The sequence below is a fragment of the Cavia porcellus genome, unplaced genomic scaffold (genome assembly GCF_034190915.1).
Source record: "Cavia porcellus strain 051 isolate PalLab524CR breed Dunkin Hartley unplaced genomic scaffold, mCavPor4.1 scaffold_6, whole genome shotgun sequence".
NCBI classification, from domain to species: Eukaryota; Metazoa; Chordata; class Mammalia; order Rodentia; family Caviidae; genus Cavia; species Cavia porcellus.
Genome location: NW_026947489.1, coordinates 95,246,817 through 95,274,795, shown reverse-complemented (window position 1 = coordinate 95,274,795; position 27,979 = coordinate 95,246,817). Strand labels below are relative to the sequence as shown.

At 52.8% G+C, this 27,979-nt stretch overlaps 2 protein-coding genes and 1 non-coding gene across 3 annotated transcripts; 2 read left to right on the top strand and 1 right to left on the bottom strand.

The window, feature by feature from the left end:
• Positions 1-411: 411 nt before the first annotated feature.
• On the top strand, positions 412-19,236 carry Lsm12 (LSM12 homolog). Its single transcript, XM_003465746.5, has 5 exons — positions 412-627; positions 2,454-2,587; positions 16,804-16,913; positions 17,597-17,723; positions 17,867-19,236. The coding sequence occupies exons 1-5, from the start codon at positions 504-506 to the stop codon at positions 17,957-17,959; spliced, it is 588 nt and encodes a 195-aa protein (XP_003465794.4). The 5' UTR covers positions 412-503; the 3' UTR covers positions 17,960-19,236.
• On the bottom strand, positions 5,727-5,870 carry LOC111755614 (small nucleolar RNA SNORA66). Its single transcript, XR_002790180.1, has one exon. It is a non-coding gene; the product is annotated as a small nucleolar RNA SNORA66 (small nucleolar RNA).
• A 3,146-nt stretch (positions 19,237-22,382) lies between the features above and the next one.
• Tmem101 (transmembrane protein 101) lies at positions 22,383-27,924 on the top strand. Its single transcript, XM_003465747.5, has 4 exons — positions 22,383-22,595; positions 22,778-22,958; positions 23,517-23,663; positions 24,265-27,924. The coding sequence occupies exons 1-4, from the start codon at positions 22,459-22,461 to the stop codon at positions 24,571-24,573; spliced, it is 774 nt and encodes a 257-aa protein (XP_003465795.1). The 5' UTR covers positions 22,383-22,458; the 3' UTR covers positions 24,574-27,924.
• The last annotated feature ends 55 nt before the right edge of the window (positions 27,925-27,979 follow it).

The following is a 27,979-nucleotide window of genomic DNA, read 5'->3' as shown; positions in this document are numbered from 1 at the left end:
CTCTGGTAAGTAGCCGACCTACAGCTTGGATTTCGCTTCATTCCACTTGATAGTCCATGTCCCCCACCTTGTAATTAGTTATGATCGCCATGGGCGAGCGAGCTTCCCTAAGTCCTCTGGGCCTCTGGTTCCTCGGAGGTAAAGTGGGGTAATACATGTTATTTTGGGGAGTTCATTCATCAAACTCTGTGCAAGGTGTGCACATGTGGCGAACGCAGAGCCCTCCTTTTTCTCCTCTGCAGACCTCGGGGTCACTTGTCCTTGAGGCCGGCCCCGAAGAGGACCTGGCCCGCACTGACCAGTCCAGGAGCTCCGGGTCGGGTTGGGTTCCCTTTCCTTTGCCCTCCTCTCTCCTGTCCCGCCGCGCGAGCCCCGCCCATCGCGCAGTCACGCCCAGCGTATGACGTCAGCACGCCTGCGGCGCGCCGCGGCGCTGACTAGGGGCCCGGCTTTCGCCCGCTGCTGCCGCCGCCGCCGCCGCCGGCCGCGGCTGCTCTCCCAAGATGGCGGCTCCTCCGGGCGAGTACTTCAGCGTCGGGAGCCAGGTGTCGTGCCGGACGTGCCAGGAGCAGCGGCTGCAGGGCGAGGTGGTAGCCTTCGACTACCAGTCCAAAATGCTGGCTTTAAGTATCCTTCGGCGTGCAGAGCTGGCGGCCGGCGCGGAGGGGCGGCGTGGGGGGCGGGGGACGGCGGCGGCTGGGCCTCTCCGGGCCTAGGGGCGACCGGCGCCCGCGGCGCTCTGGGCGCATGCGCGCGGCGTGGAGCGCCCCTCCCCCCGGGCGCTGCGAGCCGCCTCGGGGACCCCATCGCCCGGGTCTGGCGGGAGCGCGGCGCCCACAGCTGCAGGGAGCCGGCGGTGGCCGTGACACGCGGTGGCTCTGCTGAGGGACGCGGTGATCGGGAGCAGGCGGCGGCAGTAGGGCCGGGCGGGCGAGCTGGAGGGACTCCGGATGGGGGCTGCGGGGCCTTGGGGTTGGGGTCTGCGGGGGGCGGCTTGGGAGCCGGGTCTCCGTGGGGCTCAGCCCCGGGAGGTGGCGGCGCGGTGACCCCGTGCCCTCGGCCCGCCGAGCGGGGACAGCTGCAGGACAGTCGGGTCCGAGGCCTCAGCACTTGCACAGATGCCCATGTGTGCGTGGTGCCGCTGGCGTGGGGTGCATGCCCAGCCTTAGGCTTCCCAGGCGCCGGGCAGGGCTCGGGGGAAGGCTTGCCACGTCTTCTAGGGGCTCCTGTGAGGATGTGTGGGTTACAGGTGACAGTGCGGCCCCGGCCCCGCGCCGCGGGCCCAGACTTTTCACAGCTTGCCCGTTTTTGAGAGTAGTAGCGCTAAGCTAAATGGACGAGGTGACTCGCTCCTTTGAGGTGGAAATGATTTCTGATTACTCCAGCTCACTCAGCTCGGGAACACTTCCTGATTGGAATACATGTGCCCGTGGCTGCTCCTTTTATTTGATTTACAGGTGGATTTACTCGAATTTTTAATTTTTAAAAATTTTCTTTTGAGGGGCTGGGGATTTAGCTCAGCAGCATAAGCACCTGCCTTGCAAGCAGGCAGTCATGAGTTTGATCCCCGGTACCGATAAAAAAAATATTGTCTTTTGAGAAGTATAATCCTTCATGGCATTTTCCCTTTTTATTTATCTAGAAACAGGGTCTCACTGTGCACTTCGGGCTGGTCTTGAACTTAGTGTAGTCCAGGCCAGCCCCCAGCTTGTAACATCCTCTTGCCTTAGCCTCTTAGTGCTGGGATGACAGGTGTGCACTGCCACACCTAGCTTTACAGAGTTTTTGAAAAGGAAGTTTCTTGATGAGACAGATGTTTTTGAGTGTCAAGTATTTTAATTCATTTAACCACGGATGTCTTTGAGTGTCAAGTATTTTAATTCGTTTAACCACCAGTTGTAGATACCTAGTTTAGGAACGGTCTTAATTACAAGAATAGTCACTTTTTCCATTTCTTTTTTTCTTTTTTCTTTCTTTCTTTCTTTTTTTTTTAAACAAAAGGTCCCACCTACACTGCTATCTTTGCTTTCTTGGAAGGAGGGCTCGCTGTGCTTTGCATTGGCGTGGGGCAGGCTCTTAGTGCGTGATGGAAGAATGAATGGAAGGGTGGAAGACCGCTGGGCAGGGTGTGTGGGGTGGGTTTCCTTTCCTGTGCTGTAGTTTTTCAAATCTGGGAGATCTTAAATCTGAAAGAATATGAGAGCAGGGCTCTGCGCAGATACAGAAGAGTTATACTGGGGGCAGAAAGTGCTGGCTCTTCGTGAGACCCCATATCCTAGACAGATGGCAATATAAGGCATTGGAACTGCATTTGCCACTCACTGCCTTTGGGTCTTCCAGTGTGGGGTTTGGCAGGAGAAAGGTGATGGGGAGAGGTAGGGCTTCTGTGACCTTTCACACCTCACCAGCCATGCCAGTCCTCTGCCTGTATTCCTTAACTTCACTCTCACCAGAATGTCCCTCATCCAGTGGAAAGCCCAACCACGCAGACATCCTGCTCATAAACCTACAGTACGTGTCAGAAGTGGAAATAATTAACGACCGGACAGAAACTCCTCCTCCCCTAGCTTCACTCAATGTTAGTAAGGTAAGGACCAGGGCAGGCTGGTGCCAGGACAGTGACAAGGAGGAGTCTCATTGGCCGAGTGACGTGGGTATATTGTCTATGTTTATTTGACCTGTGGTTGCTTGTTCTGATACCTTTTTCAAAAAAAATGTATTTATTTTTTTCTTTTTTCTGGGGTTTTGTTATTAGATTTTCAGGAGTGTTGTGGGCTGGGCTGGGCTGCGCTGGGCTTGGCTTGGCTCATGGGGAGAGTGCCTACCAAGCACTTGAAAGGCTAGAGCCTACGCCCCAGTGCTGTGCAGGCAGGCTGTAGTGCTGTGTGAGGGAGGTGTACAGTGATACCTGAGGTGACAGGGTAAGGGTTGGGCCTGTCATCCTGAGGGTGTGTGGCTATGGGCACGCACGTGTGCAGTGCAAGTGTCCTGGGGTGACTTCCCCAGTGTTTCTCAGTTGTTAGGACATTGGTGACCTTCAGAAGTTACTTTTTCAGACTTTGACTTATGTTTTGCCTTTGCGTTTTGAAGTCTCTTCATGCAGCAGATGTGTGGGGTACATTTGTTCTCTGGGAATTCTGAGTCTCTTTTCTTTTTTTTTTGTCTTTTTCTTTTTTTATCGGTACCAGGGATCGAACTCACGACTGACTGCCTGCTTGCAAGGCAGGCGCTTATGTTGCTGAGCTAAATCCCCAGCCCCTGAGTCTCTTTTCTGACCCTTGCATTATCCTTGGTTGCTCCCAGTCAGTTCTCAAGCTCTGTCCTAGCCTATGCTCCTGTGCCTGGCACGCTCTTCCTTCAGCAGGAAGTCACGCGCACCTCTTTCTTGAGCAGTCTTCTCCCATCACCCAGGCCAGGGGGACTCGTGCTGGGACTCTCAGACTGCCTAGTCCTGCACAGCCAGGTGACTGTGTCGTGGATGGCACATGTTATGTTGCTTTGGGGAGTAAGGGAGTGCTCTTACTTAAACTGGGACAACAGGTATAGATTGGTGTGTCCTGGGCAGATGGAACCCATAGTGACCCCTCGAGTAGCTTTAGGTCTGGTGACTGTGTGTTCACCTGTCTGACAGCTGCCTCGTGGGTTCTCTCTGCGCAGAAGGGAACCGTGCCTGTTTTTGTCCGCTGTCACATACACAGAGCTTGCACAGGCTGGTGCTGGCAGGTTCCTTGGTAGATGAGTAAGTTGTGTCTTGGCTTTGAGTAGCAGCTGCCTTTCCCTGAGTCTGCTGAAGTCCTGCAGATAATGAGTGCTCCCCACAGCTCAGCAATGCAGGGTGGCACCTTGGTAGCTGGACAGATGGAGTGTGATGGAGGCCTGGGGGGCCCTCCAAAGATCTGGCGAGATACTAAATAGCTTTCAGTGGTGGCTTAGGACAGATTCGGAAGGGCTTGAGTTGAGTACTGAAGGCTGCTATGGTGTTGAGGATGCGCCGTCTTTGACGTCTGTGGAGTTTAGAACCGCAGCTTGGGCTGATGTCACCTGCGAGGGTGAGATGTTAGGTTGTGAGTAGAGCTGGCCACCCTGTGTGTGTCCTGGAGGGCCATAGGCAGCGAGTGCCCTTCGGCTTCCTAGAGGATGAGAAGTCTGCGCAGAACTTTCCTCAAGGAGCGCAGGGGTAATCTGAGGGGACTTGCTTTTCTGGAAGAGCTGAGAAAGTCTGGGATTCTGCCATGCTGCCTGGCCCCTGGTGTGGAGAGGCGTCTGTCCTCTTCTCCTGAGCCCAGGTCGCTGTTGCTCCAGGTTATGTGGTTTGTGTGTTATCTTGCTCTTAGCACTTTGCCTTCTGCTGGTCAGTTTTATGTATAACCAGCATTGTTACAAATCTGTTTTTCACCCACTTTTTAAAGAAAGCAACTGGAAGTAATACCTTGGGGAGCGAAATCTTTGCTTTTCTTACCAAAGGTGTCACTTGTCAAGTCTCAAAAAAGGGTGTGCTAGGGGCTGGGGATTTAGCTCAGCAGCATAAGCACCTGCCTTGCAAGCAGGCGGTCGGTCGTGAGTTCAATCCCCAGTACCAATAAAAAGTTAAAAAAAAAAAAAAAAAAAGAGTGTGCGGGGAAGAAGTCAAACTGAAAACTAAAGTTCAGGGTGGAGAGTTATCTTTGGATTTTGTGAATACACCCTTCCCTTCGCAAGAGATATTTGTGAGTCCCTCTGTCTACTGTCCCTTGAACACCCCCAGCCCGGTCCCATTGGGGTGCTCCCTGACGCCTTCCTAGAGACCACCTTAGAACTGCAGTGCCTCTTGGGCCCCTCCAGGAACAGCTATCCTGGCCTGTTCTGTGTTGTCACTTGAGCAACGTGGCAAGTTTGTCCCATTTTGAGGGCATGGGCGTGGGTTTCCCAGAACGGAGGAGTCACACGTTCCATGAGCCCGGTTGGAGAAGGCACTAAGTATGGTGCCAGAGGGGACCTCAGTGGGACAGGTGACCCATGCTGCCACTCAGGAAGTGTGCTCCCTCCTCAAACCTGTCCCTGTAAAGTGTCTCTACTTATACCCAGTGGGCAGTGGAGATAAAGACTTCTAAAGGAAGGAACAGCTCAGAGAAGAGGTAAGCTCGAAGCTTCTTGGGAGGGAACCTCTTTGGCTCTGGGGTGGTGGGGACTGTGGGTCCGTCCTGGCAGGAGGGAAGCCAGGAGAGTACAGTGGGGTTGCAGGACACAGAAATCTTAGGTGTCTTTTCTGTGTGTGCTGAGATTCGAACCCAGGGCTGAGGATGCCAGTGGCAGGTGCTCAGCCTCTGAGCCACACCCAGCCCTGAGCATGACGGGCTTCTCCAGGTAGCCTGGCCCTCTTGATCAGTGTTTGGAATTTCGTCCCTCACCGTGGCTGATGCAGCTGCACACTGCTTGCATCGGGCACCCTGGGAGTAAGGGCAGCTCTTCGGGGGGCTCCCTGGACCAGTGTAGGGGCTTGCACCCTGGGACTCCTGCTCCCTGGGTTGGTAGTGTTCTCAGGAGGTGACCAGTTACTTTCTCACATAGCATTCACCAGCCTTTGACTGACTGGGATTTGATGGCACACACCTGTGAGCCCAGCCCCCAGTGATGCTGAGGCGCAAGGATTGCAAGTTTGAGCTCAGCCTGGGCAAATTAACAACTTTTTTTTTTAAAGGTAGCAAAGTTTATTTTATTTTATTTTATTTTATTTTATTTTATTTTTTTACTATATGAGGATAGAATGAACTACCCCAGTAGCTTCTGAGGCTAATACAGTCCTATCACCACAATTACTTTAGCAAACCTGGTTCCCTTAGCTGCAAAGTTTATTTTAAAAAGTAAAAGTGAGGAAGAAACTGGCTTTGCAGAGCTAGGTTGGGCTGAGAAAAAAAGCAAGATAAAAGTCACTCTGGAGGATGCCAGATGAGCTGACTTCTCAAAAAATAAAATATGGCTGACGATGCAGCTCAGTGCAAAGTCCCTGGGTTCAATCCCTAGTAGAGAAAAACATTTTTTGAAACTGAAAATCAGGGCTGCAGGCATGGCTCCCTGGTAGGGTGTGTGCTTATCACACAAAGGCTGTGGGTCACGTTTGGTGGCCAGGGTCCACTGTATGCTTGTGCAGCTCTTCACCGTCCAGAACTTCATGCACCTTGCTGTGTGCCCAGAACCACGATGTGCACTCTTCTGGGGCTCCTCGGAGTGCTTCTATTCTTTTCCACAGGAGAGCAGGGTCGGGGTGCGGTCAGAGGCCAGTGGGCTGAGCTCATTGCGCAGGTCACCTGACTGAGCTGAGAGCAGGCAGAGCCTTCACTGCACGCTGAGGTCCCTGCCTCACAGGGGAGTAAACTGAGACTTGGTGATGAGGATTGGGAGCATTGAGCCCTGCAGTTAGTACTGGAGCTGCAGTCAGCGGTCAGGTCTGCCATTTTTTATGTTCCTGTTGTACAGCCTAAAAACTCAGACCAGCTGGCTGAGTACCTGCCCAGTCAAGGATTGGGCTCAGCCCTGGGCCCACTGCACACCTAGAGGTTCTGGGGGTGCATAGCACCATCATGTTGAGTGAAATCATAGCACTTTGTGTATATTTTGAGATGGGCTTGCCAGAGTGCTGGACTGGCCTCCATAGGCAGCAGCCCTTCCTCCTCAGCCCCCTGAGTGCTGTCCTTGGGTCTGAGCCTGAGGGCTGGGGCCAGTGAGGGCCACGGGGCAGCTCCTGGGCCTCACTGGACCCCTGGCCCTCTGGAGCCTGTTGCTGACTGACTAGTGGGGATGAGTAGTTAAGCGAGGGTGAGCAGGCTGGACCAGAAAGAGACCCAAGCTGGCTACAGCCCAGTGACCTGGTGACAGGCAGGGTGTGGTGGAGGGCTCAGGGAAGCCACCCTGCTCCCCAGAGTGCTGAGCCAGGTCGCCAGGGGCGTTAGGACCGGGAATGGATGGCCTCTGTTCTAGTGGGCACCTGGGGTGAGCGCAGTCCCTGCCTCAGAGTTCCCTGGCCCTGCTGAGTTTTTTAGGCTCACGCCAACTGCCTGGCTTACCACTCTCCTGGCTGCTCAGCTGCAATTTGATGTAACCTGGTGGCTTTGTGGTGATTTGGGGGTGAACCCAGGTCTGAGCAAGTTCCTGAGGAGCTGGAAGCTGGTTGCAGACGTGGCCCCGCGGTGGCTGAGGGCATCATTCCCAGGTTAGGCCTGGGCAACCTGTCTTGTGTGCAGTGGCTGTCCCACCCAGCCATGGCCTGTCTGGAGGCAGTGGGAGAAATGGTGGGGCCCTTAGACACTGGTGCTGAGCCGGGTGTGATGGCCCTGACTTAGGGGAGTACGGAGCCATGCTTCTGACTCCCTGAGGCTGTGCTTTCCCAGGCAGTCCCAGTTAGGGATCCAGTCCGGCAGGCAGGTGTCTGCTCATTCACCGAAGTGTTCACGGAAGTCCAGGGCTGCCGGGGCTCCCAGAGGTCGTCTTGTGTGCTGCCCTGGGCAGGCCAGGGCCCCTGTCCACCTGGGGAGACAAGCAACTGGGCCACAGGGCTGGCCACAACCTGGCTGTTGTGACCTAAACACGTTATGTGAGAGATGCCGAGGGAAGGCTCCGATGTGGCTCCTCCAGGGCAGAGGGCCGTGGCCGAGAGTAGGTGTGGGGACCCGATCATGGCCAGGACTGGGAGCAGCTCCTGGGGAGTAGGTGCTGCCTGCGTTGAGTAGTGGCAGGTAGGGACCTCGACCTTGTACTGTCAGCTGCAGCCAGGCCAAGCACTGGGTGATTGAGTCCTAGGGTCTCCAGGAGCTCTTGGGTGGGCGGGTTTTGTTTTGTGCTTTGTTGACAGTCTCACTGGGGTTGTTGCTCAGTTGCCCAGAGTGGGCTAAAACTTGTCACCTTCCTGCCTCAGCCCCTCTGTGCTGGGCTTACAGCATGTGGCAGTGCGCCCGCGTGGGCATTGTTGGTTGTCATCACCTGGACCTCCTGACCTGCTGCCCACAGCTGGCAGTGCGGTCCCAGTGCGCAGAGGTCCTGTGAGTGCTCTTGCTTTCTCCTCTAGTTTTCACTGGGCAAGTGGAAGTCGTGACTCAGGTACATGCTGTGGGTTGTTAGCGCCCTGCTCAGCTGCCAAATATTTCCTGGGCTCTGATGGGTGCTGGACGCTGCTTTGCTTCTGTCTTTATTTTTATTTTGCGGTGCTGGGGATGGAGCCCTGGGCCTTTGTGCTGAGCTACATCCCCAGCCCTTTGTGTCTTTGTCTTGTCTTTTGCTTTCTTTTTGAGGTGAAGAGTAGGAAAATTTACTGGAGGAAAGGCATGGGGACTGGGACTGGCTCCTGAGAGACAGTAGGGTCCTAAGTGGGTCCCAGGGCTTGACTCATTTTTTTTTTTATTTAAGGAAAAAAAGAAAAAAAAAAAAAACAGAAAAAGGGTACAAGTTATACAGAATTTCAGAAAAATTAACAGTAGGAAATCACTAGTTAATAGATTACATATTGTTATTTTAGAAATAGTTGTTCGGGGCTGGAGATTTAGCTCAGCGGCATAAGTGCCTGCCTTGTAAGCAGGCGGTCGTGAGTTTGATCCCTGGTACTGATAAAAAGGAAAAAGACCAAAAAAAAAAAAATAGTTGTTTAAGTTACAAAATTGAAACATATAAAGTGGACCTTCTTTTTTTTTTTTTTTTTTTAAATCGGTACCGAGGATCGAACTCAAGACCGCCTGCTTGCAAGGCAGGTGCTTATGCTGTTGAGCTAAATCCCCAGCCCCATAAAGTAGACTTTCAAACAGTGAGACTGGAAACAGTTTTGTTCAATGATCCAACAAAACTCAGTAATATGGTTATCTATGTTATACACTTAAATATATATGCAGTTATATTATTTAGAGCACTTTCTTTTCCTTTCTTTTGTACAATGCCAATTACACATTTTGGGTTTTATTACTCCCACAGTTCTTATTACTTTTTTTTGAAGAGAGTAAAACCAAATGTGACATAACAGAGTCAGTCAAATCAAAAGGATGGATATAATAGATAATATAAAAACAAAATACTAGGTGATCAACAATGGTTACCATACTGCCTCTTGCTATCTTTTTTTTTGTTTGTTTTTTGTCTTTTTCGTTTTTATCGGTACCAGGGATTGAACTCACGACTGCCTGCTTGCAAGGCAGGCACTTATGCCGCTGAGCTAAATCCCCAGCCCCCCTCTTGCTATCTTAAAAAGAATTGCCTATGTCATCAGTTATAATAAAATTGAACAAAACAGTAAAGAATAAAACCAGAACATTGGAGACATTACAGGACTTTAAAAGAAGATAATAGTCAACCGGAATTTGCGTCATAATGAATCTTATCATCTTCACAGTTTTGCATATACTTTCGAACTTGATACTGTCAAGCAAAGCAGAATAGGGGAAAATCAGTCAAAGCAAGGTGGTGAGGGCTATACGGGATTTCAAATCAAGTTGATAGGAAATCAAAGTAGGTTACTATAATGTATCCTGCTATTTTTTTTTATTTTTCACTTAATTAAAAAGATAAAAAGTAAGTAATTTTTAAAAAGGAGATTTAGATAAAAGTGAGCATAACAACAAAACAGTGCAGGTCAAAGCATAATCATTTAAGCAAAATAGTGTTTCACCACAAGATATCCTGACATACAGGTAGTTACCATAGTGTCTCTTTCCTTGAAATCTTTGAGTATAACTTCATATACTGTAGCACCAAACATATCAAGACAATGTAAAACCATTCAAGAGAATGACAGTATTACAGGGTATTTAGAACCAACTATCAGAAAATGAACAATGGTTTCTGTATAATCTCCTAAGTTTTTGCTTATATTATCACATTTAATAAAATCCAATAAAATACAACCTGTTAAGACGGATGGAGACAGAAGAATAAAAGCTTGATGGAACTTCAAAGCAAGATGATACTAAATCAGCACTAGCTATTATGATGTCTTGTTTTCTCCAAAATAGCTCTTCCTACCATCCAGTCTTCTGTGCCTCATTTCTGTTGAGCTCTTTTTCTGTTGTTTGTTGTCAGTTTGTCTTCTTCATTTTGCTTTCTGCTCTATTCATTGTGGCCTCTCTGCCACTGTTTCTGAAGTCTTGGTATTTTCCTTTCTCAGAATATCCTGCAGCATTCTCTGTAGAGTTGAATTGGTGGTTGCAAATTCCCCTAGTTTCTCTTTATCCTGGAAGCACCTTGTTTTTCCATCAGTTTCTAGGGACAGTTGTGCAGGATATATCAATCTTGACTGGAGGTTGTTATCTTTCAAAGCTTGAATTATTTCCCCCCACACTCTTCGTGATTTGATGGTTTGTGCCGAGAAGTCTGCTGTAATTCTGATGGGTGTTCCCTTGTAAGTGATCTGTTTCTTGTCTCTGACAGCTTTTAGTATTCTGTTCTTATATTGGATTTCTGGAATTTTGATTATTATATGTCTGGGTGTAGCTCTGTTTGGGTTGTAGGTGGCTGGGGTCCTGTATGCCTCGTACATCTGAGTATCTTTACCATTTGCTAAATTAGGGAAATTCTTTTGGATTATTTCTGTGAATAGCTTTTGTAGTCCATTTGTTTGTGTCCCTACTTCTTTTATGTTCTTAATTCTTAAGTTATAGATCCTCTTATTGTCTTCTAACGTGTGTATTATTGCTGTTTGTTTTCTTGTTATTTTTAAGAAGTTTTTCATTTCATGCTCCCAAATTACAAATCTGCCCTCCAATTCAGATAATCTATCCTTAGTTTCTTTCAAGCTGTTATGCCAGCTTTCGATAGAATTTTTAGTTTCCTGGTAATCTCTTTGAACCTGCTTCACGTATTCTATGTTTTCTCTATTTTCTCCATCAAACAATTCTCCCCTTTTTTCTGTTCTTCATTCCACCATCTGTTTTTTCTTGGGTGGTGCTTAGCATTTATCTCTAACTACTCTACTTATATCTTGCTTTATTTTGTTAAATACTTCATTTTTAAACTTGCTATGAGGCCCTAGAGATACCGCTTTATGTCTATTGGTGCTGTGTCTGATATTGCATGTTTTCTGTCTTCCTTTGCATTTCCCTTTCCTGGATCAGTGTTCTCAGGATTGGGGACTGAGGACCCTTTTTTGTTGTTTCCTCTTCCCATACTTTTTGTTCCTTCCATACAAGTGAATATAGGAGGCCCAATTTTTTTCTCTTTTTCAGTCACGGTTTGTTTGAATTTCGCTGGCTAGGTGTTCCCACCCACTGCAGTGTACTAGGGAGACACAGAGCTGGACAGCCTCTGCTGGGCCCGCCCCTCCAGGTCAACCTACCGAAGGCTTCACCGATAGCGTGCACCTCCAGGCGCTGGGACCCGGTTTGGGCTAGCCTACTGGGTCTTAGTCAGTAGCATCATGCAGGCCAGGCACTCCCCACGATTTCCGCTTATTAGGGGAATATGTGACTAATGTCACTGCAGCGCCCTGTTCCGGCAAATCTGCCCGGTCCCAGTATGTTCTTTGCTGGAGCCTCCTACTCTATGGAAGGGTCCCCATTCTGCTCACTCACCGCAAGTTGATGTAGGGCTCCCTGCTAGTCCTGCTCTCAACTCCGTTCACAGATTCCCGCTCTCAGAGCTTTCGCGCGTCTTTCTCTCTGCCCTGCAGATTTGGACACAGCAGTGGCAGCAGGACATTCTAATCGAGGCTTCCAGTGGCACAGGTTCTAGCTTCTACGCTGAGATTTTATCTGTTCTTGTTATAGCACCAGGATTGGATTTCCAGTTGGTTTCTCTTAGCTTAGTTCATTCCTGGGTTGGTAGGGTGTGTCTCCCCTTGCTTAGGACTCTTCGCACCACACCATTCCTGGATTTAAGTGGGGTATCTCAGAGAGCCTCCATAGCTGCTGCTATCTATCCGCCATGTTCTTCCGGAACCCAGGGCTTGACTCTTGAGTAGCATCTTCCTCAGTGGCTCAGGCTGAGTTTGGACTTTGTGGCTTCTTGCTTCAGCCTCCTGGAGTGTAGGGATTTCTCTGTGCCATTACCCCCAGCTTGTTTTCAGGCCCTCAGAGGACACATTAGTGGGCACAAGAGACAAGGTACATGTCTTGGGGAAGCTGACTTCCCAGCAGTTTTATCTTTTGAGAACAGTTCTTAAAGCTCTGCCACAGAACTGGGTCAGTAAAACAGTTACTCATTTGGATTTTTTTGTTTGCTTGCTTATTTTATTTAAAATTTAAATTTTATTTATTTATTTGTTTCTTTGTTTGCTTTGAGACAGGCTCTCACCATGTAGACCAGGCTGCTCTTAAACTCAGTTTGTAGCCCAGGCTGTCTTCGAACTCCCAGTGATCCTTTTGCTTCAGCCTCCCAATTGCTGGGATCACAGGCGCACGCCCCACTTGCCATTTGGGTTTTAAAGACCAGCCCAGCGTGTGGTGTAGCGCTGCAGTATGCGTCTGTGCCTGTGGGGGCTGATCAAGCACTGGAGGGAGGCAGCACCCCTCTGCTTTGGGCCGTGAGTGCCATGACAACGTTGGAGCTAGGCCCTCCGTGGTCTCCCTGGTGGCCCCTCTAGTGGGTGACACTTAAGATAGACCCTCAGTTCTCCCTGACCTTGTGAGGCCCTTCCAGTGAGTTTCAGTGCACGGGGAAAAGCAGGTCTTGCGCTCAGAGCCTGCCTGCTGTGTGCCTGTGAGTTCAGCTAGAGTTTGGTTTAAGGGAGGGGTGACTCTTACACGTTGCTGTCTTTGCTCTCTTCAGGGTCCAGGAAGCCGCAGCTCATGGAGGCACACATCCGTCATCCTGGCTGCTTGAGAGGCTGAGGCAGGGGTGTTGCTAGCTAAATAAAGGCCAGCCCAGGCTCGTCCCATACTAAAAGGAAGAGCAACGCGCAGGTGTGCGTAGATACATACAATATAGGTGATGGAAAGGTACGAGTGAAGTCGGTCCTTTCCCACAAATGGGATTCTCAGTTTGTTCATTTGTTTATTTTGTTGTCTTTTTGAGGCTGGATTTCACTGTGCAGTCCAGGCTGGCCTCAAACTGGCAGTGATCTGCCTCAGCCTCCTGAGTGCTGGGACTACAGGTGCACCACAACACCTGGCAGAGGCTCTCAGTTTAGATGATAAAATTAAACATTTTACAACTAAGTGGGGAGTCCTGGAGATTGAACCTGGGGGTATATCCTTTAGTATGTTGCCCACAGTTTGGGTTCAAACATAGGATCCTCCTGTCTCAGCCTCCTGGAGTGCTATGATTACGGGTATGTAACACTATGCCTGGCATTTTCCATCCAATTATTCCAGCTAGTTTTTGGGAAGTATTCTCTTTAGGCTGTACATGGTGGCACAAACCTGAGTTTTCAGCAATTTGAGAGGGAGGATTGTGAGTTCAAAGCCAGCCTGGGTCACTTACTGAGACCCTGTTTCAAGGCCAAGTGTGGTGGTTCACACATCTGTGATCCCAGCTCTCAGGGAGCCTGAGGATTGGGTCGAGTTCAAGGCCAGCCTGGGCTACAAAGTGAGTTTAAAGCCAGCTTGAGTTGAATAGTGAGACCCTGTCTCAAACCCCTTCCCCCCCCCCCACCCCCAGCCACAAAAAAGAACCCAAAAAGAATGAAACCTCATTTTCAAAGTAAAAACCAGACTGGGAATGTAGCACTGTAGTAAACTTCTCCAGGGTTCGCAGAGACTCCAGAGCTCCTACAGAAAATAGAAGGGAAATCAGGACGTGAGGCAGTACCCACCATCAGAACTGTTTTCCTGTCTATGTGTCCTGGAGCATGCTGTGTCCCTTAAATATTTATTGGAAATGTAAGGAAACATCGACATGAGCTTCCTGGGCTTTTGGAAAGTGACCCGTGGTCCACAGTAACTGTACAGACATGAGATTCGGTGCATTTTAGCCTCAACACAGTGCACTCTGGCTCACTTAGCACCACCCCTTAGTGGGATGCCAGGCCTGTGCACTGAGCTACATCATCAGCACCCCTTTCTTTGAGATTGTGTCTTGCTTTGTAGCATAGGCTGGCCTTAGACTCCTGGAGACCCTCCTGCTTCAGCCCTCTGAGTGCTGGGATTATGATGGTTTACTACCATGCACGGCTATTTCCAGTCTTTTTGGGGGTGGGGCAAAGTCTTGCTAAGTTAGGCTAGGCTATTTCAAATTGATAATCCTCCTGCCTCAGCCTCCCAGAGTGCTGAGATTACAGGTGCCAGCATTGACTAACTTCAGGCTCTTTTGATGTCCTGTAAGTGTCCTCAGTGGCCAGTTTGAGCATCGTCCTCAGAAATGTGTTTCAGAGACCACATCCCCGCCTGCGCATTCCCCTGCCCTTTGTGGGCAGATGCTGTGCTCTCCTAGTGTGTGCAGGACCCAAGCCCCTTCCTTGACACTGGAGAGGGAGTGGCTGCTGTCCCCAAGACCTCCTGACAGACGCCTGGCTTGGGCAATGTGTGCAACACCTTTCAGCAGGGCCTTGGGCCGAGCGTGGGAGCCTTGAGGTGCCCAGGGAGCTGCAGGTGCTGCAGGGAGGACAGTCCTCCTCGCTGCTCTGCCTGTCCCCTAGCCGCTCCAGGCTATGGGTAGTAGCTCTGTAGGTCCTGCCCTGTGAGGAGGGCAGGTGGCTGGAGCGCCCAGTGCCCAGCAAGGAGGACAGTGCTCATGCTGGATGGACAGCTGGGAGTCAGCAGGTCAGCTTAGCGGGTCCTCTCCCCTGTGTGCAGCTCTGGCAGCAGTCAGCCAGGTCCCTGTAGCTCCTGATGGGAATCCCTCGGGTTCCCTGGCACATGTGCTTTCCCACTCAGGTGCAGGCAGGTGGCCCGGCTGGGGCCTCCAGAACCAGAGGGGTACATGCTGCTGGGACCTGTGTCACTGTGTGTCACGGGTTGCTGAGTCACCTCAGCCATGCCTAGTGCTGGTGTCCACACCTTTTGTTCCCAAGTTCCTCGTGAGTCTCTGCTGCCCAGACCAGGGTACTGTGTTCTAGGGCCAGAGGGAAAGGAAGTGAGTGAGTGGACAGAAGCAACTTAGAGCCTCCGCGTGCGATGCTTACTGGTTAGAGCATCTGAGTGGACTGTCCAGGCTAGCAGTGCGACGCTGCTGTAGGGTGGTGGTGTGTGAGTAACAGTTATCGGTGATCAGAGGTGTTGCCCTTGTGACCTGAGTGCCGAGCCTCCCCTGCCTGAGTGCCGGGGCCATCTGAGCACGTGTGGTTTGCCTGGTGGGAAACTGAGGTTTGTGCAGCAGTTCACCTGGGTTCCTGCAGAAGAAGGCGTACTCAGGTTCTCTGAGCTTTCATCCCCACCTTTTTTGGTTGGTTTGTTTTTTGGAGAGGGTCTCAATGTGCACCTCAAGCTGACCTGAACTCATGGTGATCCTCCTGCCTCAGCCTCCTGACTGCTGGTGTTTCAGGTGTGTTCTACCATGCCCAGTTCTTTCTCCTCACCTGATTTGGGGCAAGGCAGCACATGTACCTTCTCTTCGTGGGGCTGCTCTCCCCTTTGCCCCTCGGTGGAGTCTCCTGTGGCAGGAGTTACCCTGACACTGTCGTTGAATGTCTGGTTGGACTGTTTTCCGATTGCCATGGAAATGCAGCCTAATGTGACTCAGTACAGGCAGGTGGTGGGGTCCAGGATATGGTGGCTGAGGGGAAAGCAGTGTCACCACAGGCAGCCTGTGTCCTTCCTGCTGTGCTGCCGCTTCCCTTGGGCTCTCTCCACACTGTGGTCAGAGCAGCCGGTGATCACTGCTCAGTTGGCCTCTGCTTTTGGAGCTGGGAGGGGTGTGAAGTGGCTCTTCCATCGCCTGGGTCACTGTTCCCAGGTGGTTCAACAAGCTTACCACTGTCTGAGGCTCACACTTGTCCTCTCACACCTGGAAGGCACTGCCCAGCAGCCAGTGTTGTATTTAAGGTACACTGGGGTGTGAGGTGCTCTCCATCTGGGCCCTGGATCAGAGGTCCCTGCACGGCTCATCTGTCCTGCTCGGCTCTGTCTGGTCCAGTGGCAGGAGAGGGTTTCACTTTCCCAGGGAAGGCATCTCCAGGAGGGACAGAGACCTGTGAGTGGACTGTCCTCTGCTCGTGGGCTGAATGCTGCCTGGCTACCAGCTCCCTCCGGGATGCTCTGGTGCCCCTGCTTTTCCTCCTGGCACGAGACAGCCAATGGCCTACAGCCTTGGTGAGGCCCGCAGGCCCTCCTGGCTGAGACCCAGTGCTTTGGGCCGAGGGTGCGATCCTGGGTGAGGCTGAACTGCCCACTGGAGCCTCCTCCCCACGCCCCAACCTTCCCGGACCTGTGCAGCCGATGCGGTGAGGGTGAGATCCCGGGCACTTGTGGCAGAGCGCCCGCTCACCAGCTTCACAGAGAGGCTGAGCTCCTCAGTTCACCATTTGCCTGTCACACACATTTGCTGCCCTGTGCGGAGTCACCTGCCCTACGTGTGCTTCGTCTCAGCTCCGTCTCAGCTCCGACAGAGCCGTGTATCTCTGGAGTGTGACGCTGAGCTCTGGGGAGTGGCTGGTGGGGGAGCCCGGTTTTCCTGCCTCGGCATCGAGCAGTGCCTGCAACTCCAGGCTTGGGTCTGGCCGGGCTGCACTGGCCTCGCCTCCCAGCCTCTCCCTGTTCTGGCCTGCAATGTGGTCTGGTATTGTCACTGTCACTGTCTGGAGTTGCTTAGGCTTTGTCGCTTGTACACAGCCTATCTCCAAGCCTAAAGGTAGCCAGCGAGGGAGGATGAGGAAGGACAAGGAGAAGCTGGCAGCCTCCTAGTCTTCGATGAAGCACAGTCTTGGGCCGGCAGTGATGCCCAGGCAGTGCTTTTCTGAGCCTCTTTCCTGTCCCCACCTAGCTCGCCAGCAAAGCTCGGACGGAGAAAGAGGAGAAGCTAAGCCAGGCCTATGCAATCAGTGCTGGCGTCTCCCTCGAGGGCCAGCAGCTCTTCCAGACCATCCACAAGACGTGAGTGGGGGGGGTGCCATCGTGGTCTTACCTAGCCTGAGCTCGCTGCCAGGAAAACCCTGCTTCGGCTGGGCGGGGCGCACACCTGTAATCCCAGCAACTCAAGAGGCTGAGGCAGAAGGGTTTTCTGCAGAGGAGGAAGGGGGCAGGAACTTCGGATAGGACTCCCTGGCCTAACTCCAGCACCCAAGGAGCCCTTTCTTTGGATTGGACTTTATACAGGTTCCCTCTCGACACATTGTCCCTAACTTAGGACTTGCGATTTCCTTCCTCCTTTTTCCTTCCCCTCTCCATGGCTCCCTTTCTCTGGCTCTCAGAGAAGCCAGCCACGGTGTTCCTAAAGGAGGACTGTGTGCGTTTTCCCTAGCACTGGCTGCTGTGCATTGGGATGAGCAGAAGGCCACCTCCTTACCCTGTCCTGAAGGACACCGTGTCCCAGAAGTCACGTGCACCTCCTACTCCCTGCCAAGCCATCCAGAATCCTCCTGCTTCACCTCCCAGAATACTGGGATTACAGGGTTGCACCACCCTCCTGATTGCCCCTGGTGTTCCTGTGTCTCCAGCTCTGTGGGATCAGAACTCGGGGTCTCTTGGTCTGCCCTCTGCTACAGTGTGTGGGATGTTGGTTCCACCTCTGGGCTTCGGTGCCCCTGGGTAATGTCTCTGCTTTCTTCTCCTTCCAGCATTAAAGACTGTAAATGGCAAGAAAAAAACATTGTAGTCATGGAAGAAGTCGTTATTACGCCCCCCTATCAAGTGGAAAACTGTAAAGGCAAAGAGGGGAGTGCACTGAGCCATGTACGCAAAATAGTAAGTGACGGGGACCCTGCTTGGGCACCTGGGAAGGCAACAGCAGGCCCTGCTCCTTTGGCCCTGGCTCCCCTTGGTGTGGTCGTTTCGGGTGGGCTGGGCTGGGGCCACCCAGTGCTAAGAGGTTAGCTGGGCTCTTGCAGGTGGAAAAGCATTTTAGAGACGCCGAAAGCCAAAAGGTCCTGCAGCGCTCACAAGCCCAGCAACCACAGAAGGAGGCGGCCCTGTCATCCTGAGGCCACGCGGCGGGACCTCGGCACCCAGCCCGGGGCGGCGGCTGGTGGAGGCAGGCCAGGGAGGGGAGGGACCCCACGTTTCCCGCTGGCTCCTGCTCCCCAGGGGCCAGCCATCCAGTCTTAGACTTGAACAGACAAACACCCAACAAAAGCGAACAGAGATAATTTAAAGTTGAATCATTACTTGACTAACAGACTTCGTCCGCCATGTCCTTGTCACAGCCCTTCTCCGACAGTCACCTTGTTAGTTTTATTTTCAAACACCCCTTGCCCATGGGCCTCTCCCCTCCTCCTCTCCGGCCCCCTGCTCCCTCTGGTCCGTTTTTACGAGTGGTTCCAGGCGCCTTCTGAACGCTTGAAGGAAACTTTACATCTCCTCCTCCAAAATAAAAGTAACAAGCTGACTGTGACTCTTGAGTTGAGACCAGAGCAGCCGACAGAGGTCTCACTTTAAATTCTTTTTTTCTTTTTCCTTTTTCTCTTTCTTTCTTTCTTTCTTTCTTTTTTTTTTTTTTTTCTTTGCACAGGGCATGGCTTGAATTAGTTTTATTTTTCTTAACTTTAAATATATATATGAAAATATATATTAAAATGTTCTCTAAATATTTTCTGCTTCTTGCAGGTCTCTTTTTGCTAGATCATGGCCATTCTTTCCACCTCTCCCCTGAACACACAGTGCGTTGCCCTTCCTCTTGCCCCCACCAGGCCCTGTCTCGGCCTGGGCCACTGAGGTGGGACTTGCCTAGGGTCCCAGGGCTGCAGCGGGGTGCGGGCTCCGCCTGGCCCTGCACCCCTCCATGGTACTAGAAGAGCTGCGCCTGCGCAGGGCAAGCGTGCCCAGCCCGTCCTCCTGGGACTCTGGGGATGCCCGCCCACCACCTACCCACAAGATGGCATCAGCCCCTCTCCAGCCCAAAAGCAGCTGCTTACAAGCCGGCCACAGCTTGTATGTGCTCCCGGAGGTCAGCAGCCTGGGAGGCAACTGGACTCGAGCGCCCGCCATCTGGCGAGACTGACCTGCTGAGAGCCAGTGGCAGCACTGTCAGTCACTGCCCGCGTGGGGTGGGGTCACATGGGACTGGCTGGTGCCGGGGTGGGGGTGGGGTGGCTAACAACTATTCTTTTTTGGCCATGATCGCCTTCCCCTTCCTTTTTTTTTTAATTAAATAAATGGATCAAAAGTAATTCAAGCCCTGCCTTCAAAATGAAAAAAAAAAAATTTTTTTTTTTAGTATTCTTTAGCAAAAACAATAAAACCCAAATTTTTTAAACCATCACTCATGTCCTGGGTTTGTGCATCCTTCGGGGGACAAGGAGGGCATGTCTTGTGCCCCATCCCCATCTACCTCAGTTTCCCCCACATGTGGCTTAGGCAGGGCAGTCTCGCCTTGCTGCTCTCCAGTCAGCCCTTCATGTCAGCTGCTGGGTCTGAGAAGGGCTCGAGTTCCTGGGGCCCCGCACCTGTGCCGGCCAGCAGAGCTGCAGCCAAGTCTGGGCTCCGTGCTGGCTCCTGACACACCGTCCTCTGATGCCTGGGGCTGCTCACCCACCGCTAGGGCTTGGGTTCAGCATAGGAGCCCGAGGCTTCTGGGTTAGGGTTTTTGAGCTAGGTCTGGCTGTGTGGTCCAGACTGGCTTCACACTCACTGAAGCCCAGGTGGGCCTTGAACTTTGGATCCTTCTGCCTCAGCCTCGAAGTGCTGGGATGACCAACATGCTTGTCAGGGGTGATGGTGGAGAGGATGCTGCACTGTGAATGTGCAGGGCTCCTATGGATGACAGCTGTGTGTGTGGGCAGCTCCGTAGGGGCCTCTGCTTGGGGCAGCTGGGGATAGTGCTGCTTGTTCCCAGTGGGGGGTAGGGGGGGCTCCAGGCCCAGGATCCAGGCTGCTGAAGGCTGGGTATGACTCCTGTGCTGTGCTGGCCGAGCTGGTGAAGGAAGCAGGAGGCAGTGGCCCGATGCAGCTCGGGTGCGTACCCAGCCTGTGCCCTGTGCGGGCCAGGCATGCGTCCCAGGGAAGAGCCTGGTGTCAGTGGTGCAGTCGTCAGGGCCACCTGTCGCCATGGAAAGCAGCAGACAGCCCCGGCCTGGGTTCCATTCCAGCCCTGCAGCCACCACAAGAGAGTATGACAACCCCAGGGTGGCAGCCAAAGAGCCTGGTGACACGCAGTGCCCTGGGCAGGGTGCCCAGCCCACAGACATTGGGTGAGGCTTGAAGATGGTTGCATTCTATGCTGTGAGAGCTATGTGTGGCGTCTAAGCAAAAACCAGAGAGCAGCACATGCGTCCCCCCACTGTCACCACCTGTGCAGGTCTTGCTTCCGAGACGCCAGCCCTAGTGCTGGTGAAAACTCAGAGGACAACTGAGCTCTCAGTGCTGTGTAGCTATCAGACAGCTGGATGGGGACAGCTGGACGGTGAGCGGTCCCCGACACAGCCACTGCTCTTGAGACCTGTGTGCCAAGGGGCTGGGCTGGCTTTGACAAGCACATCCCCTGGTGACAGACCCAGAGGTGGATGTGGGCAAAGAGGAGCCATGCCAGGTGTCAGCACCAACTTGGGCCACCTCATCTGTAACAGCTGGCCACAGCTGTGTCGGACAGAAAGGCTCTGGCCACTTGAGACCAGAGGAACAGCAGCACCTCCTAGTCGCCCGGAGAAGATGCAAGTCACAGGATGCAGGCATTGATGTAGGAACCCCATCCTGTCCTGAGGACACAGGGCAGAGCCTGCATGGGACCCCCATTAACTGCTGGGGGTCAAATGATCAGACCTGTTTTCAGTGGTCACAGATGAAGTCAGGGTCTCAGGATGGGCCATGACAAGGCCGAATCCACAAAAAGAACAAGGAGTACGGCTGCAGACGATTCAGGTGGCTCAGAAGTGGGTGAGAGGCTTGCAAGGCTCCAGGTTGCAAGGCTGTCCCAGCCTGGTCCTGTCCTCACCTCTGGGGTGGGGACACCCTGAGGAGAAGACTTGGTCACTGGCCTCTGGGCCGGGACAACCCAGAGCCGTGCAGGTGGATGTGAGTGGAAAAGAGCGCCCGCGGCAAGGAGCCATTTTCTTTTTTCTTTTTTGGTACCAGGGACGGAACAATCCAGATCCTCCCATGGTGGAGACACTGCTACACACCACCCCTTCAGGGAGTGGAACCAGAACCCAAAGAATGCCCCAAGAGGCGCTGGCAGACTTAGTTGCAATCTTGAGGTGAACTCCCCTTCCTGGGGACCTTGGTGCCCACACATCGGCTTTTACTACCTCACTGAGTGCCAGCCACAGACTGCACGCAGCTGCTACCCTTCGGTCAGTTACTGTCTGCAACTCGCTTTCCTGAGGCTTCTCTGTACTTGGCCCCAGCTACCAGCCATGACAGTGTCTTTGTCCTCATGGAGCTTCGATATAGCGCAGAAAACAGACATTAGGCAGACAACCACTCTGCAGGGACAGGTGCAGAGAAGTGTCTGTGGAAAGCTGCAGGGCTGTGGACCAGAGACCTGCTGGGGATGGGTTTGGCAGTAGCTGTACAGGAATGAGGTTCACAGTGGAGAGCCCTGTGGTGGAAGAGGGATTAACAAGAGAAACACACAAAATTATTTCGGGATGTTCCCGTGGCATCTGAGCCTTCTAAAGGGAAGGCCCAGGGGAAGAGGGTTTGAAGGCAGGGGAGGAAATTGAGATATAGTATGTACAGCCAAATTCCTGTGATGAATGTGTATCTAAAATGTACAAGTAAAATTAATTTTTCTTTTTATTTTATTTTATTTGGTGCTGGTTATCAAACCCCAGACCTCACACCAAGCCGATGCTTATGCCACTGAGCTAAATCGCCTGCTAAAATTAACTTTAAAAAGTGAAGAAAAAGAGAACGAGCCACAAACACGCCTGGGTAACATAGGCCTGATCTCCCTGGACTTGGGAAGCTAAGGCAGGAGGAATATGAATTCCAGTTCAGCTTGGGCAATGGAGCGACTTAAGGAAGCTCTGTCTCAAAATAAAAAACAGGACAGGGCTGGAGATGCAGCTCAGGGCGACAGCGCTGGGTTCCAACCCTGGTACAACGCTTCTCGGTCCCAGTCCCTAGTGGCCGATCAGCTGTCATTGCCCTGCAAACTGAGCTTCCATCTAGGCGCTGTGCCTCCATCATAGGGTTGGAGGTCCGGTTAGAGTCACAGTCCGGCTGCAAAGACTAGCCGGTTCCCGCCCGGCACACCGCTACCTAGCCAGCCATCTGCCGGTCTGCCCTCGCTGCTCCCTCCGCCCGCGCTTCAATTTTGCAGGTACAGAGCGGGCGGGGCGGGGCAGGCCACAGTCTACAGTGGCAGAGGCCAAGGCTTCTTTCCGGAACTAGAAAACCAGGGCTGTGCTTCCGGACGTGTGTGTGTGTGTGTGTGTGTGTGTGTGTGTGGAGCGGATCCGCATAGGGCCGGAAGTTGCGCATCGCACCGCTGCGCCGGCCTGGCAGTCAGGGCTGAGGCCACAGAGGACTGCCCTTCCTCAAGATGACGTCGAAGATCGGTTCCAGACGGTGGCTGCTGCAGCTGCTCATGCAGCTGGGCTCGGTGCTGCTCACGCGCTGCCCGTTCTGGGGCTGCTTCAGCCAGCTGATGCTGTACGCAGAGAGGGCTGAGGCACGACGGTGAGCGTCCGCACAGCCAATGTTCGCTGGGGGGCGGGCGGCCGGTCCCGCAGCCGCTCCTGGGGCTGTGGGCGCAGGGCCCAAGGCCGGACGCGCGGGCCGCGGGACTCGCTCCGGGGTTGGGTCGCGGAGTGGCACGCCCCTGTACCTCCGCTTCGGCTCAGGCGCGCTCTCACCCGTAGGAAGCCCGACATCCCCGTTCCCTACTTGTACTTCGACATGGGCGCCGCTGTGCTGTGTGCCAGCTTCATGTCCTTTGGCGTCAAGCGGCGCTGGTTCGCGCTGGGCGCCGCGCTGCAGCTGGCCGTGAGCACCTACATTGCCTACGTGGGCGGCCACGTCCACTACGGAGACTGGCTGAAGGTGAGCAGACTGCCTGATGCAGGTCCAGAGCTGTAACGGACGGCCCCAGTTCACCCCACAGGAATGTGCTGGACAGAACCCTTGCCTCCTGGTTCCCAGGTCCCCTTAACTACGAGGAACCCCAGGCCAGGGGCAGTGGAACCCTGGAGTGGACCTGGTTCACCCACCTGATTGTGTGAATGTATTGAATCTGAGAGGAACCCAGGCACAGGATTGAGGATGTGTGGGACAAAGCCACTGACCTCGAGGACAGGACCGGAGTCCCTTGGGGTGCCACATATGTGAACATGGACGGCACAGGGAGATGAGAGGCCCGGGGTGGGGAAGGGGCACTGTGTGTGTCTGGGTTCTGCCACTTACTTTCTGTAGGACCATGGACAATTTTCTTAACCCCTCTGGGCCTCAGTTTCCACTTCTGTAAAAAAGAATTATGTCTCTACTGTACCTGCCCTCTACACTTGGAAATGGTAAGAGGGTTCATGATGTGGGATGGAGATGGGAGCCAGGAGAAATGTGGGGGCCATGGCTCTTGACTGGAGTCCCTTGCCCTGGTCCTAGGTCCGCATGTACTCGCGCACAGTGGCCATCATTGGCGGCTTCCTGGTGCTGGCCAGCGGCGCGGGGGAACTATACCGCCGGAAACCCCGCAGCCGTTCTCTGCAGTCTACTGGCCAGGTGTTCCTGGGCATCTACCTCATCTGTGTGGTAGGTTGGGGTTGTGCTGGCTGCAGGGTCCTGGTGGGCAGTGAACTGGAGACCCAGGCCCTGCAGTGCACAGGAATGTGGGTAGCACAAGGCCTTGCACCCAGTTATAGGGCGCCTGACACCTAAGGGCTCCCCTGGGCCTCAGAGGCCCTCGGTCCACCTGGGAGAGTCCCTCCTGTGCACATGGCTTGCCACCAGGTAGAGAAATGTTTCCAGGCCTGAGGGCCAGGGGAACAAAGCAGATTGGTTCTCTCATGGATTTCAGCCTCTTGAGTTCTGGGAACTGAAGAAAGGGATAGTGGAGTACAGGCCCCAGCTGAGACCGCTGTGTAGAGTTGATGGGGTCTCCCTGGTGCTAGGAGGCTGAGAGGATAAGGACAGCGAGGCTCTGGCCATGGCTTCAGCTGTGTTCCCAGATGTTGTGTACCATGTGCAGAGCTCCGTACTCAGTGTATAGGACCACGGGGCTTGTGACACAGGCTTCCTTCTGAGAGAAGCCCTGAGCACAGGAGGAGAGCCTCACCTTCTGGGCCCTACAAGGTGGGGTCCCAGCTCTGAGGGAGGCATTGTGGAATTGAGTCTCCACATGCTGTGTCCCCAGGCATACTCACTGCAGCATAGCAAGGAAGACCGCCTGGCGTATCTGAACCATCTCCCGGGAGGCGAGCTCATGGTGCAGCTCTTCTTCCTGCTCTATGGTGTCCTGGCCCTGGCCTTCCTATCTGGCTACTACGTGACTCTGGCTGCCCAGATCCTGGCGGTGCTGCTGCCCCCAGTCATGCTGCTCATTGATGGCAATATTGCCTACTGGCACCATACGCGGCGGGTGGAGTTCTGGAACCAGATGAAGCTCCTTGGAGAGAACGTGGGCATCTTCGGGGCTGCTGTCATCTTGGCCACTGATGGCTGAGTCTTACAGTGTGGGCAGCCTGCCTTCTCCTTGCTGGTCCAGCTGCTGTTGATTATGCTTCTCTGTCTGTTTGGTCCTTTGTGTTTTTAATTTTTTTTTTTTTTTTTCCTTTCATAGTGATCAGGCAGGTCTTGTCTCTAAGTTCTTGGTTGGACCATTGTGGGTGGGAGCGCTGACACCTCATAGCCCTGTTCCCGTTTGTGAGGAGCATGGAGGCTTCCATAGGAGGGAGAGTCCCTGACAAGGGAGCAGGGTTCAGAGCTTAGGTGCAGATCCTGAGATGGGGTGCAGAGGAAGGGAGACAGACCTAGTTGTATAGATGCACAGCAGCCTCCAAAGCCTTGTGTGTTTGGGAGGCATCTGGGCTATGAGACTCCTGAGGAGGCAGTCACTGGTTGTGTGGTATGGCCTGGAAGGGTTCATCTCCCTCCCGAGCTCCCCTTCATCTCTCCCTGCTGCTTGGCTGCGTGAGGTGAGCAACATTTCCTCTGCTGAGCCATCCTGCCTTGGAGCCAGCCAACTATGGACTGAAATGGGAGCCAAAATAAATTTCACTGAAGATGTGGGTATCTTGTATTTTGTCCCAGGAACAAGGAAAGACAGATTTTGGTACCAGGAGTGGGGTCTTTGCTGTGATGCTACATACTCATGCAGGTCAAAAGCCTTTGGAGCTGCTTCACTGGAGAAGTCTGGAAGGTTTGGAGACACCAGCTGGAGAAGTAGCTCTGACACACTGCAAGCTGAGCTTGTTGGGAGGTTCTGGTTGGAGCTCAGAAAATCAGAATGCCAGTGGGCGTGGTGGTGCATACCTGTTATCCCAGCACTTGGGAGGCTGAGGCAGGAGGATTGCTGTGAGCCCAAGGTCAGCCTGAGCTACACAGTGAGCCCGTCTCACAGAAACAAAAAATTCCAACAAACAAGTGTTTTATCAGAACGCTGATAAAAAGGCAGACTGAAGCCCGGATTCAGGAGGTTTCATTTAGGGATAGGGACTTCTCTGGCAGCTGGACTGGGAGCCATGTTTACTGCTCTGGCAGATCTCGTGTGCATTTACTCCTGTCCTGAGACTGCAGACTAAGGTTAGCAGTCTAATTTGTCAGAAGAAACCTAAAGGTGACCCAGTATCCAGGCAGTGGCAAGGGTACAGTTGGTGACTTTCAGATAGATCTATGTTAAGAATCAAGAACAGATGGCATGGCTGACTGATTTTAAGTTTTGCCTTCTGTAGAAAAGCAGCCCCTATGAAGGTGGCACAGAGGAGACACTGGTTGCTGAAAATACAAGCACTTAACAGCCAAATACCTTGGATCAGGACTGTAGGGAAATGGCTTGAGGGTATGGAGGGATTAGTGAGATCCCTCCCTTGGTGGCCTCAGGGATGCAAGGCTGTAAGACTGAGAAAAGAGCCCCGTGGTACCATGCCTGAGAAGAGTCACCTAGGGCATTGACTCCCTGCAGTTCATTTCACCACACTCAGCCATCCAGGTATGCAGAGGCCTCTCCAGCTGCCAGTGAAGAGGTCTGGCTGCTATTCAAGCAGTTAACAGACCTGGGCATTATCCGCCCCCCACACACCCCATTGCTGGTTTTGCAGAATGCAAAAGCTGTAGGGTCAGGAAGGCTTCCACCCAGGCTGTGTCTGGAGCAGTTCAGTGCAAGTATGAAGCCAGACATGCAATGGAGCCCCCAACATGTCAGAAAGGCCAGGAACATGGATCATCTCAGGAAAGATGCAAGGGGTAGGTACAGTCTCCCCAGAGAAGGTTGTAGCTGTCACTGGCAGTGCCACAGGGGTGGGCTGCCCAGTCACTTGGATCTCACATTTCACCACAACTTGCCTGTGGTGCTGGACGTTGAGCTGTGGAGTTTAATGTTCACTCTGCTGGGTTTCAGTCTTGCTCTGGTCCCTTTAGTTTTCTCTCTGTCTCTGTCTGTCTGTCTGTCTCTTTTAGCTAGGGTCTCGCTTTGTAACCCAGGCTGGCTTTGACTTCACAGCAATCCTCCTGCCTCAGCCTCCCAAATGCTGGGATTACAGGTGTGCACCATCTGCCCAGCTCTGCCTTTTCTTCCCTTTCAGAGTGGATGTGTTTACCCAGTGCCTTTGTATGTGGGCAGTGTTTAACTAGTGTTGCTTTTTCTAGGGGATCACAACTAAGAGTTTGTCTTAAATCTCAGAGACTTGAAACTCGGTGGGACTTGGGCAGCTCTTATATTGAATGTACTGTGCATAAGGAGATGCACATGAGTCCTTTGAGGGGCAGGGGTGGCACGTTATGGCTTATATCCTGATGTCTCCCAGTGCCACATTTGTTTGGAAGGCAACTGGGGCTCAGGGGCTGATAGCTGAGTTGCTGTTAGGAGCTGGGGTGCGGTCAGAAGATGTGGTCAGCTGGGATGTGACCTGGAAGACTATCTGCCCCCTCCCTTCGCCTCCACCCTCTGTCCACCCTCCCTTCACCTCCACCCTCTGCCCTGCTATCCTGCCCTGGAACTGGACTGAAATGTGACCAACACAGAGTGCTTTTTAACTTGCACGGGTGGCAGTTTTGTCTCAGCAGGGAGAAAGTGGCAGATCCCTAAGTAAGTGTGGAAAAATCCCCATTCACACCAGTGTTTCTTTGTTTCAGTGCTAGCATCTCCAGCCCCTTCTGTTTCTTAAGACAAGGTCTTGCTGAGCAGCTCAAGTTGTACTTAAACTTGCCATCCTCTTGCGTCAGCCTGAGGAGCTGGGATTCCCAGTGTGCAGCACCATGCCTTGCTGTGTGTGTTGATCTGTGGATCAGGGCCTCAGAACCCAGGGATGGGCACCATGGAAGCCAGGAGGCTCCTCAGCCTGTGCCGTGCAGCAGCTGCGGTCTCAGAGTGGCCTGCGGCCCCTCTGCTGCCAGCTGCGGAGGCCTCCTAAATGCAGACCACACAGCCTCCAGAAACAAACCTTTCAGGGACATACATGTGGCCTGGCTTCTGCATTCCTCATGGGCACTGTGCCCTCTGTGGTGCAGTTGATGGGGTCTTTGGTCCCTGTTTTCTGAGATGAGTCTTACAGTGTCGTTGGTTTATGTCTATGCCCCCAGTCCTCATGCGTTTGCATTGTGCACTTGTGATTGGTTCATTGTCTAGTTCATTGTCTAGTGCTTGGATTGATGGTGTCAGTGCTACACCCACATAGGGGTGGAGCCAGGATGTAATATAATGGCAGGAAGAAGATGTTTCTTGCTCTTTTGCTGGTTTCTGCCTTGCTGTTTGCAGCCGCTGTGAACTAAGGCTTTGCCATGCCACCCTGCCTTGGAACCAACTGAGTATGGACTGAAACCTCCAAAAACTGTAAGAAATAAACCTTTTCTTCCCCAACTTTGGGCTTCAGGTATTTTGTCTCAGCGAGGAGTAAAAAGTAACTAAGACACAG